The sequence below is a fragment of the Tursiops truncatus genome, chromosome 7 (genome assembly GCF_011762595.2).
Source record: "Tursiops truncatus isolate mTurTru1 chromosome 7, mTurTru1.mat.Y, whole genome shotgun sequence".
NCBI classification, from domain to species: Eukaryota; Metazoa; Chordata; class Mammalia; order Artiodactyla; family Delphinidae; genus Tursiops; species Tursiops truncatus.
The window spans coordinates 99,540,172-99,556,427 of NC_047040.1; the positions used below are offsets into that span (position 1 = coordinate 99,540,172).

General features: G+C 36.2%; 1 protein-coding gene across 1 annotated transcript in view; it reads left to right on the forward strand.

Moving 5' to 3' along the window:
- DPP10 (dipeptidyl peptidase like 10) overlaps positions 1 to 16,256 on the forward strand; it is a 648,823-nt gene that overhangs the window by 583,128 nt on the left and 49,439 nt on the right. The window contains exons 14-17 of the mRNA XM_033860253.2: positions 1,497 to 1,588; positions 2,000 to 2,047; positions 4,990 to 5,111; positions 6,822 to 6,869. Coding sequence (XP_033716144.1) covers positions 1,497 to 1,588; positions 2,000 to 2,047; positions 4,990 to 5,111; positions 6,822 to 6,869 — 310 coding nt within the window. The remainder of the gene's footprint in view (positions 1 to 1,496; positions 1,589 to 1,999; positions 2,048 to 4,989; positions 5,112 to 6,821; positions 6,870 to 16,256) is intronic.

A 16,256-nucleotide genomic window follows, 5' to 3' on the forward strand; every position in this document is an offset into this window, starting at 1 on the left:
ATAGATATAGATATATAGATATGGAGATATTTGGGTTACTTAGGGCAGTGTGGAAATTAGAATACATACTATATATTTAGATGATATTAATGTTGTTTTTCATAGGTATGATATGCAATTTGCTTATATGAGAAAATACTGTTAATTTTGAGAGATGTATACTGAAATATTTAGAGCTGAAATAGTCTGATGCTTTCAACTTCCTTTCATATGATTTAGCATATGAAGAAAGGGGGAGAGCAAATATTCAAAATGTTAATGTTTGGTGAATCTAGGTAACGGTTTTATGGGTATTCATGTACTATCCATTAACCTTTCTGTAGATTTGAATATTTTCTTAAAAATAAAGGAATTGAATGAGATACAATTTCACACTCATTAGTTTGACAAAAAATTAAATAGTCTGATGACATTAACTGTTGGTGAGGAAGTGGATAAAATGTGGAGCAACAGAAACTCACATTGCTAGTAGATTCTAAATCGGCACAACTTTGGAAAATAATGTCACTATTGAGTTAGGTAGGAGACATTCACCTTTTGACCAAGCAGTCCCATTTATCAGTGTTCATCTCAAGAAAATCCTGTCACATGCACCGGGAGACATTAATAAAACTGTTCATAGACAACTTGTTTTTAAGAGCGAAAATTTGGAAAAACTCAAATGTCAAAAAATAAATAAATTTTACTGTATTCATACATACAATAAAATACCATATATCGGGCTTTCCTGGTGGCGCAGTGGTTGAGAGTCAGCCTGCCGATGCAGGGGACACGGGTTCATCCCCCGGTCCGGGAAGATCCCACATGCCGCGGAGCGGCTCGGCCCGTGAGCCATGGCCGCTGAGCCTGCGCGTCCGCAGCCTGTGCTCCGCAACGGGAGAGGCCACAACAGTGAGAGGCCCGCGTACCGCAAAAAAAACAAAAACAAACGAAAACAAATAAACAAAAAAACCATATAGCAGTGAAAATAAACTGTGGCTACAAGGGTCAGTGTGATCCCAGAAATAAATTATTGATGATCTCATCAATAGTGATGATATTTAACGATCTCAGAAACAAATTACTGTGTGAAAATAGCAAATCATATAGCAATGCACATCTGTAAATGTTGAAATAATGTAACAGAATCTATTTGGAATGAAGTTTGTTTGAAGTATTTTATTTAAAGCTTTCCAAACTGCATAGCTGTCGATCATTTAGATGAGAGTCTGTACCAAATGCCCAGATGACTTCCTATGTCAACATGATGATGCACACGTAATCCTCACCTGGAGATGTTTTCTGAATGGTTTTCCTACACATAGGAATAAAGGCACCATCTTACCTGCATCTGTGTTTATGCACATGTGGATATATTCTTAAGATTGAAAGTGAGAAACTCAACATTAGCTGAGAACTAAAGAATGAAAAGTAACACAGGCGGTTAGTACTTTTGTGCTGACCAGAGAGATGCTGTTTAAATAAGAAGAAAATCAATATATTCTATTTCTTTGCAGAGTAAAAGTGAGCAAATTACTGTGCGGCATCTGACATCCGGAAACTGGGAAGTGATAAAGATCCTGGCGTACGATGAAACGACGCAAAAAATGTGAGTGGTTTTGGTTCTCTAGTCAGGTTGGAAGTCACTGTCGTCAAATGCAGTCTTTTCTGCTAGATTTATATTTTGCTTACCATGGTCCTAGTCCAAGTAGCCTGGCCATGTAAAAACCTTTTCTTTAAGCTTCTCCCTATACTTCACACAGAGAGATACTTACACAGACAGTTACACAGACACATGCACACACACACACACGCACACTCAGAGAGATTGAGAGAGATCATGGAAAAGTGTGACAATATTTTAAGAAAAAATATGCGTTTCCCAAATGGATCAAGTCCTGCCCTTAAATAATAGAAGAGCTCTTGCCTGTTCTTTGACAGTTTGAAAATTCAGGTGAAAACTCGGTGTGGCAAAAATTGATTGGTGCCTGATGTTTGTGTTGTTTTCTTTCATGGGCAGTTACTTTCTGAGCACCGAGTCGTCTCCCAGAGGGAGGCAGCTGTACAGGTAAGCAATGTGAGAGGATCTTCCTGCACAGGTAGATTCCTCAGGGGCCATCTACACAACATAATGATGGAATGGAGAAGTCTGAAGTTTCCTTTTTGGTATGGCTAGGAGAGAACCAACTCAGTATGACAAAACCCCACACTCTTGGCCCAGTCCCTCAGCTTTGGACCACTGTGAGCGTAAACAATTGGAACTGAAATGGAGATCATCTTATTCCTCCTTTATTTTTTCCCTCATTTGTTTTTACAGTCTCAAAATGTCTTTTTTTTTTTTTTTTTTTTTTGAGGCTTGCTTTTCTCAACTACCCACATCACAGGCATTTACATATTTTCCCCAGTAGGCTTTTCTTTTACTATGCCTCATTTATATTTTCATGGCATTAATGTTGTACACATGTGATGTATTCCCGAACAAAATAAAAGCATTGTGAACATTTAGTAGAGTGGATCAAGTGGCAGTTTCTCTCCCCCACCCCCCATAATGTGTATAATCCATTGATTGTTATTTAAGCAGGAATGGTCCTTGCTTACCTAAATAAAGCAGTGGATGGGGACTATTTTCATCTGTCCAATTTTCCCGGATGAAAAGTTATATTCATAAAAGGGGTTAAGGTCATACCTATTTAGTGTTAAAAATGTCTCTTCACTCAGAAAGCTTTCACCAGGACCTCCCAAGAATGACTTTTATTTTTGTCTGGCAAGCAACTTACAATTATAGACTCATATACACTTTCTAATTTACATTTCACAGATCCATTTTTAAACTGTCAAAACTGCCATGGCATATTCTCAGTGGAAATTCATCATGTTTGAAGAAGTGTCACCAATGATTCTTACCAAGTAGCCTAGACTTTCCTTCGAGAGTAAAAATGCATGTTTCAAGTACCTTAACTCTCTCTAATTCATCCACACACTCTTATTTATAAATTGTTTTAATCTGAAGCGAGCCTCTCCTTTTTATCACATATCCCAATATGTCATCTTCACATTCTTCGTTTTTTTTCTCTTAGAGTCTGGAACACATGTTCTCAATTCTAATGGCTTCCAAAAGAAGAACAGCTGTTTATTTAAAGAGAATGATTCTAATTTTGGTTTAGAGGTCTTGGTTAAAGTACCGGTCGCTTTCTCTTTTTGGTTACCTGAAGCTTATCTTTCTTGAAACTTATACAGTGGTTAATAGTGGCAGTCAAGAACAGTCCTTTAGAGATGTGGAAATACTGGACCAATGTCTTATTCTTCTCATTTTGTAAAACTCTTAACGAAAAATGACAGCGCCAGAAAATTAGGCTTGGCTAAACTCAGCTAGCAGCGCTGCCTCATCCTCTCTCTCCTCCCTCTATTAACCTAAAATGTGATTTGAATCACAGTGGGTTCTTAGATTTGTTTGCTTGTCTTATGTCCCCAGTGACTGAGGCAGAGCAGTACAAAAGTCAATATATCTATGACCTGTACTAGTGCAGAGGGCTGTGTTATAAAGAAAATATAGTACCAATAAATCTCCCTTTAAATGGCTCACCCAGTGCCAGTTTGTTTGACTGTAAGATAATATTAGTGTTTGACCCAGAAAACTCAATCATTGTCTTGTCCAGGCTATACAAATAATAATTGGTTGATTTAATTTATGGGATTAGATGCTTCTGCGGAATCAGAACTGCTAGCGTATTCGGTGTCATTATTTTGTCTCAAAATGTGCTTTTCTCTATTTTAGTAATTCATAATCCAAATAATGAGAAGATACCAACATAATTTTTAGGAAACTTGGATCTGAAAAATTATATGGAAGAGTAGAGAGAGAAAAGGTTTTAAATTCTAGTTATGTCACTAAATAGCTGTGACTAATAGGGACTGGCACACATTCATAGTTTCTGTGGTGATAGTTGTGCAACATTGTGACTGTAATTAATGACGTTGAACCATATACTTGAAATACGGTTAAAATGTTGAATGTTGTTTTACGTATATACCACAATTTAAAAGAAAAAAAATGGGTATGATTTGTCATAATGGTGAAACTAGCTAATGTGTTTAAGTGCCTAGTATATTAATCACCTTGACTAGAAAAGGAAAATTTTGGATTATAATGAGTCAAAATGTTTCAAATGTGAAACTGTGACTTTGTGAACTATACTATACTATAGTATGTGTTTTGTTCCAAAATGAAATTGAGAATATTTTGTCCAGCCAAGTTTTAAAAAATGTATCATCAACAGTGTTTTCATTTAGAAGCATAGATAATTTACAATTAATCTCTATTTATAAAATAAATGAATCTGTACATGAAATTTAACTTTGGGTTAATATTTCAACCCCTCTAACCTTAAGCACCATTGTTTGTAAAATAAAGAGATGAGTGCTTTTCTCTTTATCTATCTCCTTGATGTCTCAAAGCATGTATGAGTATTAACATTATATATATTATCATACGAAAATAGCTTTTCTTTTCCCAAAATTCAGTGCAACTATTTAGTGGGAAAAATCTGGTACTAATATCAAAATCTAATGTTGAATTTAGGAAATCATGAGCTTTTTATATGTGTGTGACTTGTGAAAACATTAGTTCTTCCAACTAATATTATTGCTGGTGACTTTATGCTTGTCTCTGTGGGTAATTTCTTTTAAGACTTTACAAAGAAATATCTATAAAAATAAGAATAAGTTATATTGCATCCTGTGACAATCAGTTTCTTTGTAAGCATACATACATATTACATTCATATAGGTGTACATAATTTTAATTTTATTACAGAGAAGAAAAATGCATATGTCTTAACATTAGTAATGGGAATTGACTTTGTTTGCATTTTTATGGTAAGTCATAATTTACAAGGAACCTCAGCTGAGTAATTCTGTAGCATCTTTGTTTATGTCAATATTTAAATATAGATACCACACATTCAAGGACCTGGAACAGTAGCATTTCTAACTTTCTTTTTCTTTCCCCAGTGCTTCTACTGAAGGATTATTGAATCGTCAGTGCATTTCATGTAACTTTATGAAAGAACAATGTACATATTTTGGTGCCAGTTTTAGTCCCATGAATCAACATTTCTTATTACTCTGTAAAGGTAATAGATGATTTCTGATAAAATTTATTTTATTCATTTTATTTGATCAGTATCTATTACTATCATTAGTAATGATTACCCTAGCTGTATGATTTGATATTCTTAGTTTATGTAAGTTTTTGTTAAAAAGTTATAAATTAAGGGTTTATTGAGATAGAAATTGTATCCATTACTTTATTTAAAAGATAGAAATTGGGAGTAAGTCAATATGTGCACATACACATGATCAATAAGTGCCGGTTGACATGGACCTTTTAAAAAAGTGAATAAACATATTTACATCAGCAAAGTCAAGCTAGAATAATAAACTAATTTACCTAGACATTAGGAAAAGCAATAGTTTCCTTATTAAAATAATGGCTTGGTTGTTAAAAAATTTAGGATCTATAGAAATTTAATTCCCAGGGTGTGGTCCCCTTCAATTTTGAGAAATTATGTTCACCCCAATTATTTCTTCTATCCGGTAACTATGCTATAGCCTTACATAGTAGTATGGTATCTCTAGGTTATACTGATAGGAATCACTGTCCCTTTAATAGGATACTGTATTTCCCAGAGATGAAATGGGAGATGTCCTCTTATAATGTGATGGATTGAGTGCTACTGCTTCAGCTGGTACCTTACACATTCGTGTTTTAAGACACTATGAGGAAGAGACCAATACTTTTTCTTTTTAGTTATTTTTCTCTTGACATCTGAAATAAAGTAATCAAAAAAGAGAAGTACTTGTTGGATGACACCAGAGAAAAACCATTAGACCCCTAGGCAGAGTTCCTCAGAGAAGTGAAGTTTTAAGATAACATCTTATGGTTACACTTGAATTATCCTGTATATTTGAAATAATTAACAATTCCAGTTAATGTATTTTTAAAATTAATATATAATTAGTTCCAATTTTTAATTTATCTTGTGGGTGAAATTTTTTTTTGCTTTTATTTTTATTTTTTTGAATTTTTGAATTTTATTTTATTTATTTTTTTATACAGCAGGTTCTTATTATCTGTTTTATGAATATTAATGTATACATGTCAATCCCAATCTCCCAATTCATCCCACCACTGCCACCACCCCCACCACTTTCCCCCCTTGGTGTCCATACGTTTGTTCTCTACATCTGTGTCTCTATTTCTGCCCTGCAAACCGGGCTCTAGAGCGCAGCCTCAGTAGTTGTGGTGCACGGGCTTGGTTGCTCCGCGGCATGTGGGATCTTCCCAGACCAGGGCTTTAACCCATATCCCCTGCATTGGCAGGTGGATTCTTAACCACTGTGCCAAAATACTTCTAATATACATGCATTCTTTCTTTCTTGGCTAAGTGGTAAATAGAATTTAATCTTGAATGAGTGGATGAGGGTTCACAGGGTTGTGAATCAACTTTCTGAACATCAGTGATGATTCTATAAAAGACTAGATAAAAAGAGAGTAAAGTGCATAAGATTGGCTAAAACCATAGAACTATAGAAGTATAGGGCATTTTGGAGAAGGGAGAATTGTAACAATAATCCTGAAAATAGTTTCTTTCCCCGTATATTCTTACTTCTCTGAATAGAATATCCATAGAAAGGAATGAAATCTAATAATCGGGTTTCTGTTTCATTATGTTTTAACTATGAAATGTTATATTTGGAAAAAAGAACTCTATCATGTAATCTTCCAGTAGTTATTACTTAGATGTCTTTAAAATGTTTATACATACATTTCTAAAATCTAGGTCCAGGGGTTCCAGTGGTCAGCCTACATGACACGGACAACCCAGCAAGTAAGTACATGAAGACAACATCATGGTTGGCATTGGTCCTTAGTGTTATATTATTTATTCTGACTGTTGTACTCTATAGAGCCTTCTTCAAAGGAGGCCCCAGCCTGAGGAAAGTAGCATAGGCACCATCAACTTGACCTTGTGTGTGTAAGAGAAACATTAAAGCAAATGGCTTGAGCCATGTTACAATTGGAGTTGGTTCTTATATGCCTGAAATAGGCTATCTACTGTATCTTAATTGAATGAGGAGTGATTGATGAGACTCATTTAGATATATTTCAGCCTACTGGCCCCTTATACTCTGGTTCATTCTTTCTTGAGCCTCATATAAATTATTCCTCCAGAGCAACACATTTACTTTTGGGAAAAATTATTCAATTGTCCATCATCTGTTGAGTGAGGACTTACTTTATCAGGCAATATGACAGAGGCTGGGTGTTCATTGCTAGTAAGATGTGGTCAACGTGTTTAAGAACTTTAATAGTAGAGTGTATAAATACAAACATGGCTGAGCTGATCTTAAAAATGAATACCCAGGTTGCTTCCTGCCTCCCTGTTTCCTTCTTTTCATCTATCCTTCTTTTCCTTCTTTCATTTAAAACCTTTATTTAATCAACAAAACTTTATTTAATCAACACTCTCATGCTCTAATGATTTACCATAATCTAGTAAATGAGGCTTATATTTTTTAACACATTTACTCCTCAGAACACCCCCTGATGTTGTTAATTTTGTTATCCTTTTTTAAAGATGAGGGAACTGAGCCACAAAGAGGTTAACAAACTTGGCTAGAGTCACTCTAATATAACAGGTGGCAGTGCCAAGAATCAAATAAGATTGTCTGACCCCAGAAGAGGGTTTATTATCACTACCATACAATGGTAGCTCATTCTACTGCGTTTTTGTCTGTCTCATCACATACTTAGGTTTAAGTAGTAGTCTTACTTAAATGCTTTGACTTAAAGGAGAGACAGGCATAAAAGTAAAATGTTGAATGACAAATATCATTTTTAGAGGACACAGAAAGACCTTTTAGACTCTTCAAATACCACCATATGGAGACTTCCTGCTTATTCTAGAGAAACACAAAACTTCTAAATAGTTAATGGAGTTCTGTGTGGTTGGAAATCAGTTAGCACATCTTTTAGTTTCTACTTAGTGTAAATCCTAAAGCAAATTAAATCTGTTGAATATTAACACTAACGGCAACAATAATGATAACAAATACAGTTTATTTGATAAAACAGAAAGAAGGTTGAATTTCACAGGTAGAAAAATTAGTGTATAAAGTGAGTCCACCACATACCTTTTGTGGATATAATCTCATAGAATCAATTTCCTTGTAAAAAAAATAGCAAATGAAATTTCTGTGAGGATGAGATACATTTGCAACATGGACACTCAATAAACAGCAACTATTTGTGTTACATTGCATATTCTGCCAAAATGATGTATTTTTTTAAATCCCCAACCTGACTTTAATTAATTTTATTCTACTGTTAAAAGGCAATGTTGTTTTCTAATAACTTTTGTTTCAAATCATGACACACTTTCCTCTGAGGGAAGCCTTTCTGATTTTCTCATTTATAAGTGAATTCTGATAGTCTCAGGATCAAGACGAACAAAAAGGGACTGACCAGTGATCAGGTGCTTAATTTTATTTTCAAAAGACAATTATTTATGGAGATAAAATTTACATTTGATTGCAAGTAAATCTTTGGGTTAATGGATCTTCGGGTTAATGGATCTTCAGTTTAATATTCATTAAACTAATGAATCAGTCATAACTCATTTTGGGGCCACACGAAGCAGAATAAAGCATGAAAAGTATATTGAAAAATGAAAATATTTAACAAACATGGAAAACCTTTAAACCACCAGTTATCAAAGAAATGCAAAGTAAAACACTGCCAAGTAATTTTTCCTAACAAATTAATAACATCAAAAAATTTACATTGCTAATGAGGATATAATGAGGCTCTCATAAATTGCTGGTAGAAATATAAATTACAGCAAATCTTTTGGAAAAAAATAACCATAAGCCTTAAATCTTTTATATCTATTTACCCTATATTTTTCCTTTTAATAGTTTATACTGAAGAGATATTTAATTATAATGTGATGGATTGAGTGCTACTGCTTCAGCTGGTACCTTACATATTCGTGTTTTAAGACACCATGAGGAAGAGACCAATACTTTTTCTTTTTAACTATTTTTCTGTTGACATCTGAAATAAAGTAATCAAAAAAGAGAGAAAATTATAACCATGCTACTGATGGTAGTGAAAAAACATAATAAAAGGGGTGATTTGTAAATAAACTTTAATGGAATACTGATTTGTGCCCTGAATATCTTCCATTTGTCTTTTCAGAGCCACTCTTAACTGTTTTTCTTTCCCATAACCTCTACCCCAGCAGGAGTTTGTACTGATGACTTAAGTTCTGCTGCCATTTGGCTGCCAATTGGATCCAGCTAAAGTGAATCCTATAGGTGACTGAAGAGAGGCAGAAAAGTGACTTTGGAGTCTATTTCTCCAGTGCTATCCCTGTGGAGTCACCCAAGTTGCTCTGACTCTTGGGTGCAGGTCACTGTGGATCTTTCATGCAACCAACTCCAAGTAACTGCTCTCTCCTCTTGACCTGCTGGCCTAGCCTTTGTCATAAGCCCTGGGTTATGGTACTACCCCTTATGACCTCCCTGCCCTTTGTCCTATATTTGTAAATACTCCTTTATTAAAATTTCATCAAATTGTTCTAATAGAGTTGCCACTAGTTCCCCACTAGGATTAAAAATAAAAATACATTTTTAAAAGTCAATTCTTCAAAACTGTTTAAGCTATAGTTCTAAGTGTTTAAGGAGTTCAAATATTTATGCCACTTAAACAAAATTATTTGAAAATGCATATTAAAATTCCAGAAGACAATATTTGAAAACAGTAAAAGTCTTGTATTTGCCTGGCAGCCTTTCAGATGATTTTTTGTTCTTTTTTCTTAAGTATTTTCCTAATGTTCTACGATGAACATATATTACCTTTATAATGAAAAAGAAACCCTTCATTAAAATGTTCAGTGACGAGATTGGTTCAAGATGGCGGAGTAGAAGGACATGCTCTCACTCCCTCTTTCGCAAACACCAGAATCACAACTAACTGCTGAACAATCATTGACAGGAAGACACTGGAACTCATGAAAAAAGATACCCCACATGCAAAGACAAAGGAGAAGCCTCAGTGAGATGATAGGAGGGGCGCAATCACAATAAAATCAAATCCCATAACTGCTGGGTGGGTGACTCACAAACTGGAGAACACTTATACCACAGAAGTCCACCTACTGTAGTGAAGGTTCTGAGCCCCACGTCAGGCTTCCCAGCCTGGGGGTCCGGCAATGAGAGAAGGAATTCCTAGAGAATCAGACTTTGAAGGCTAGCAGCATTTGATTGCAGGACTTCGACAGGACTGGGGGAAACAGAGACTCCACTCTTGGAGGGCACACACAAAGTAGTGTGTGCATCAGCACCCAGAGGAAGGAGCAATGACCCCATAGGAGACTGAACCACACCTACCTGCTAGTGTTGGAGGGTCTCCTGAAGAGGCAGGGGGTGGCTGTGCCTCACTGCGAGGACAAAGACACTGGCAGCAGAAGTTCTGGGAAGTACTCCTTGGCATGAGCCCTCCGGGAGTCCACCATTAGCTCCACCAAACAGCCCAGCTAGGCTCCAGTGTTGGGTCACCTCAGGCCAAACAACCAACAGGGAGGGAACCCAGCCCCACCCATCAGCAGACAAGTGGATTAAAGTTTTACTGAGCTCTGCCCACCAGAGCAGCAGCCAGCTCTACCCACCACCAGTCTCTGCCATGAGGAAACTTGCACAAGCCTCATAGATAGCCTCATCCACCAGGGGGCAGACAGCAGAATCAAGAAGAATTACAGTCCTGCAGCCTGTGGAACAAAAACCACATTCACAGAAAGATAGACAAGATGGAAAGTCAGAGAGCTATGTACCAGATGAAGGAACAAGATAAAAGCCCAGAAAAACAACTAAATGAAACGGAGATAGGCAATCTTCCAGAAAAAAAATTCAGAATAATAATAGTGAAGATGATCCAGGACCTTGGAAAAAGAATGGAGGCAAAGATCTAGAAGATGCAAGAAATGTTTAACAAACACCTAGAAGAATTAAAGAACAAAAAAACAGAGATGAACAATACAATAACTGAAACGAAAACTACACTAGAAGGAATAAATAGAAGAATAACTGAGGCAGAAGAACACATAAGTAACCTGGAAGACAGAATGGTGGAATTCACTGCCATGGAACAGAATAAAGAAAAAAGAATGAAAAGAAATGAAGACAGCCTAAGAGACCTCTGGGACAACGTTGAACACAACAACATTCACGTTATAGGGGTCCCAGAAGGAGAAGAGAGAAAGGACCCGAGAAAATATTTGAAGAGATTATAGTCAAAAACTTCCCTAAAATGGAAGAAGAAATAGCCACCCAAGTCCAGGAAGTGCAGAGGGTCCCATACAGGACAAATCCAAGGAGAAACACACTGAGACACACTGTAATCAAATTGGCAAAACTTAAAGACAAAGAAAAATTATTGAAAGCAGCAAGGGAAAAATGACAAATAAAATACAAGGGAACTCTGATAAGGTTAACAGCTAATTTCTCAGCAGAAACTCTACAAGCCAGAAGGGAGTGGCATGATATGCTTAAAGTGAGGAAAGGAAAGAAACTACAACCAAGATTACTCTACAGAGCAAGGACCTCATCCAGATTCGATGGAGAAATCAAAAGCTTTACAGACAAGCAAAAGCTAAGAGAATTCAGCACCACCAAACCAGCTCTACAACAAATGCTAAAGGAACTTCTCTAAGTGGAAACACAAAGAAGAAAAGGACCTACAAAAACAAACCCAAAACAATTAAGAAAATGGTCATAGGAACATACATATCGATAATTACCTTAAACCTGAACAGATTAAATGCTCCAACCAAAAGACACAGGCTTGCTGAATGGATAGAGAAACAAGACCCATATATATGCTGTCTACAAGAGACCCACTTCAGACCTAGGGACACATACAGACTGAAACTGAGGGGATGGAAAAAGATATTCCATGCAAATTGAAATCAAAAGAAAGCTGGAGTAGCAATACTCATATCAGATAAAATAGACTTTAAAATAAAGAATGTTAAAAGAGACAAAGAAGGACACTACATAATGATCAAGGGATCAATCCAAGAAGAAGATATAACAATTATAAATACATATGCACCCGGGCTTCCCTGGTGGTGCAGTGGTTGAGAGTACACCTGCAGATGCAAGGGACACAGGTTCGTGCCCTGGTCCGGGAAGATCCCACATGCGCGGAGAGGCTGGGCCCATGAGCCATGGCCACTGAGCCTGTGCGTCTGGAGCCTGTGCTCCGCAATTGGAGAGGCCACAACAGTGAGAGGCCTGCGTACCACAGCAAAAAAAAAAAAAAAAAATATATATATATATATATATGTATATATACACACCCAACATAGGAGCACCTCAATACATAATGCAACGGCTAACAGCTCTAAAAGAGGAAATCGACAGTAACACAATAATAGTGGGGGATTTTAACACCTCACTTACACCAATGGACAGATCATCCAAACAGAAAATTAATAAGGAAACACAAGCTTTAAATGACACAATAGACCAGATAGATTTAATTGATATTTCTAGGACATTCCATCCAAAACCAGCAGATTTCACTTTCTCTCAAGTGTGCACGGAACATTCTCCAGGATAGATCATATCTTGGGCCACAAATCAAGCCTCAATAAATTTAAGAAAATTGAAATCATATCAAGCATCTTTTCTGACCACAACGCTATCAGGTTAGAAATCAGTTACAGGGAAAAAAACATAAAAAAAAACACATGGAGGCTAAATAATACGTTACTAACTAACCAAGACATCTTTGAAGAAATCAAAGAGGAAATCAAAAAATAACTAGAAACAAATGACAGTGAAAACACGATGATCCAAAACCTATGGGATGCAGCAAAAGCAGTTCTAAGGCGGAAGTTTATAGCTATACAAGCCTACCTCAAGAAACAAGAAAAATCTCAAATAAACAATCTAACCTTACACCTAAAGGAACTAGAGAAAGAAGAAAAAAGAAAACCCAAAGTTAGCGGAAGGAAAGAAATCATAAAGAACAGAGCAGAAATGAATGGAATAGAAACAAAGAAAACAATAGCAAAGATCAATAAAACTAAAAGCTGGTTCTTTGAGAAAAAAATCTAAATTGATAAACCATTAGCCAGACTCATCAAGAAAAAGAGGGAGAGGACTTAAATCAATAAAATTAGAAATGAAAAAGGAGAAGTTACAACAGACACCACAGAAATACAAAGGATCCTAGGGGACTACTACAAGCAGCTCTATGCCAATAAAATGGACAACCTGGAAGAAATGGACGAATTCTTAGAAAGGTATACCCTTCCAAGACTGACCCAGGAGGAAATAGAAAATATGAACAGACAAATCACAAGTAATGAAATTGAAACTGTGATTAAAAATCTTCCCACACACAAAAGTCCAGGACCAGATGGCTTCACAGTTGAATTCTATCAAACATTTAGAGAAGAGCTAACACCCACCCTTCTCAAACTTTTCCAAAAAATTGCAGAGGATGGAACACCCTGTGTTCTGTGAGGCCACCATTCTGTGAGGCCACCATCACCCTGATACCAAAACCAGACAAAGATACTACAAAAAAAGAAAATTACAGACCAATATCACTGATGAATATATATGCAAAAATCCTCAACAATATACTAGCAAACAGAATCCAACAACACATTAAAAGGGTCATACACCATGTTCAAGTGGGATTTATCCCAAGGATGCAAGGATTATTCAATATATGCAAATCAATCAGTGTGATACAGCATATTAACAAATTGAAGAATAAAAACCATATGACCATCTCAATAGATGCAGAAAAGGCTTTTGACAAAATTCAACACCCATTTATGATAAAAACTCTCCAGAAAGTGGGCATAGAGGGAACTTACCTCAACATAATAAAGGCCATATATGACAAACCCACAGCAAACATCATTCTCAATGGTGAAAAACTGAAAGCATTTCCTCTAAGATCAGGAATAAGACAAGGATGTCCAATCTCACCACCATTATTCAACATAGTTTTGGAAGTCCTACCCATGGCAGTCAGAGAAGAAAAAGAAATAAAAGGAATACAAACCGGAAAAGAAGCAGTAAAATTGTCAGTGTTTGCAGATGACATGATACTATACATGGAGAATCCTAAAGATGCCACCAGAAAACTGCTAGAGCTAATCAATGAATTTGGTAAAGTAGCAGGATACAAAATTAATGCATGGAAATCTCTTGCATTCCTATACACTAATGATGAAAAATCTGAAAGAGAAATTAAGGAAACACTCCCATTTACCATTGCAACAAAAAGAATAAAATACCTAGGAATAAACCTACCTAGGGAGACAAAAGACCTGTAATCAGAAAACTAAGACACTGATGAAAGAAATTAAAGATGATACCAACAGATGGATAGATATACCATGTTCTTGGACTGGGAGAATCAATACTGTGGAAATGACTATACTACCTAAAGCAGTCTACAGGTTCAATGCAATCCCTATCAAATTACCGATGGCATTTTTTACAGAACTAGAACAGAAAATCTTAAAATTTGTATGGAGACACAAAAGACCCCGAATAGCCAAAGCAGTCTTGAGGGAAAAAAACGGAGCTGTAGGAATCAGACTCCCTGACTTCAGACTGTACTACAAAGCTACAATAATCAAGACAATATGGTACTGGCACAAAAACAGAAATATAGATCAATGGAACAGGAAAGAAGGCCCAGAGATAAACCCACGCACCTATGGTCAACTAATCTATGACACAGGAGGCAACGATATACAATGGAGAAGAGGCAGTTTCTTCAACAAGTGGCACTGGGAAAACTGGACAGCTACATGTAAAAGAATAAAATAGAACACTCCCTAACACCATACACAAAAGTAAACTCAAAATGTATTAGAGACCTAAATATAAGACCGGACACTGTAAAACTCTAAGAGGAAAACATAGGAAGAACACTCTGACATAAGTCACAGCAAGATCTTTTTTGATCCATCTCCTAGAGCAATGGAAATAAAAACAAAAATAAATACATGGGACCTAATGAAACTTAAAAGCTTTTGCACAGCAAAGGAAACCATAAACAAGATGAAAAGACAACCCTCAGTATGGGGAAAAATATTTGCAAATGAATCAATGAATAAAGGATTAATCTCCAAAATATATAAACAGATCATGCAGGTCAGTATTAAAGAAACAGTCAACCCAACCCAAAAAGGGCAGAAGACCTAAATAGACATTTCTCCAAAGAAGACATACAGCTGGCCAACAGACACATGAAAAGCTGCTCAACATCATCATTGTTAGAGAAATGCAAATCAAAACTACAATGAGGTATCACCTCACACCGGTTAGAATGGGTATCATCAGAAAATCTACAAACAACAAATGCTGGAGAGGGTGTGGAGAAAAGGGAACCCTCTTGCACTCTTGGTGGGAATGTAAATTGATACAGCCACTATGGAGAACAGTATGGAGGTTCCTTAAAAAACTAAAAATAGAACTACCATGTGACCCAGCAATCCCACTACTGGGCATATACCCAGAGGAAACCATAATTCAAAAAGACACATGCACCCCAATGTTCATTACAGCCCTATTTACAATAGCCAGGTCATAGAAGCCACCTAAATGTACATCGACAGTTGAATGGATAAAGAAGATTTGGTGCATATATACAATGGAATATTACTGAGCCATAAAAAGGAACAAAATTGGGACATTTGTAGAGACGTGGATGCATCTAGAGACTTTCATACAGAGTGAAGTAAGTCAGAAAGAGAAAAACAAATATCGTATATTAACGCATATATGTGGAACCTAGAAATTTATACAGATGAACCGGTTTGCAGAGCAGAAATTGAGACACAGAAGTAGAAAAAAAACGTATGGACACCAAGGGGGGAAAGCGGCTGGGGTTTGGGGTGGTGGTGTGATGAATTGGGAAGTTGGGACTGACGTGTATATACTGATGTGTATAAAATATATGACTAATAAGAACCTGCTGTATAAAAAAATGAATAAAATTAAATAAAAATAAATGTTCAGTGACTAGGAAATGATATATATATGTAAAATTTTGCTTAGTATTTCAAAGTCTTTTGTCTCATTGCTATCTTTCCTTTTCCTCTTTTTATATTTTCATTTTTTTCTTTTTCCTTATGTGTATATGATTTCCTTTGCTTTAATTCATTTTTCATCTCTTC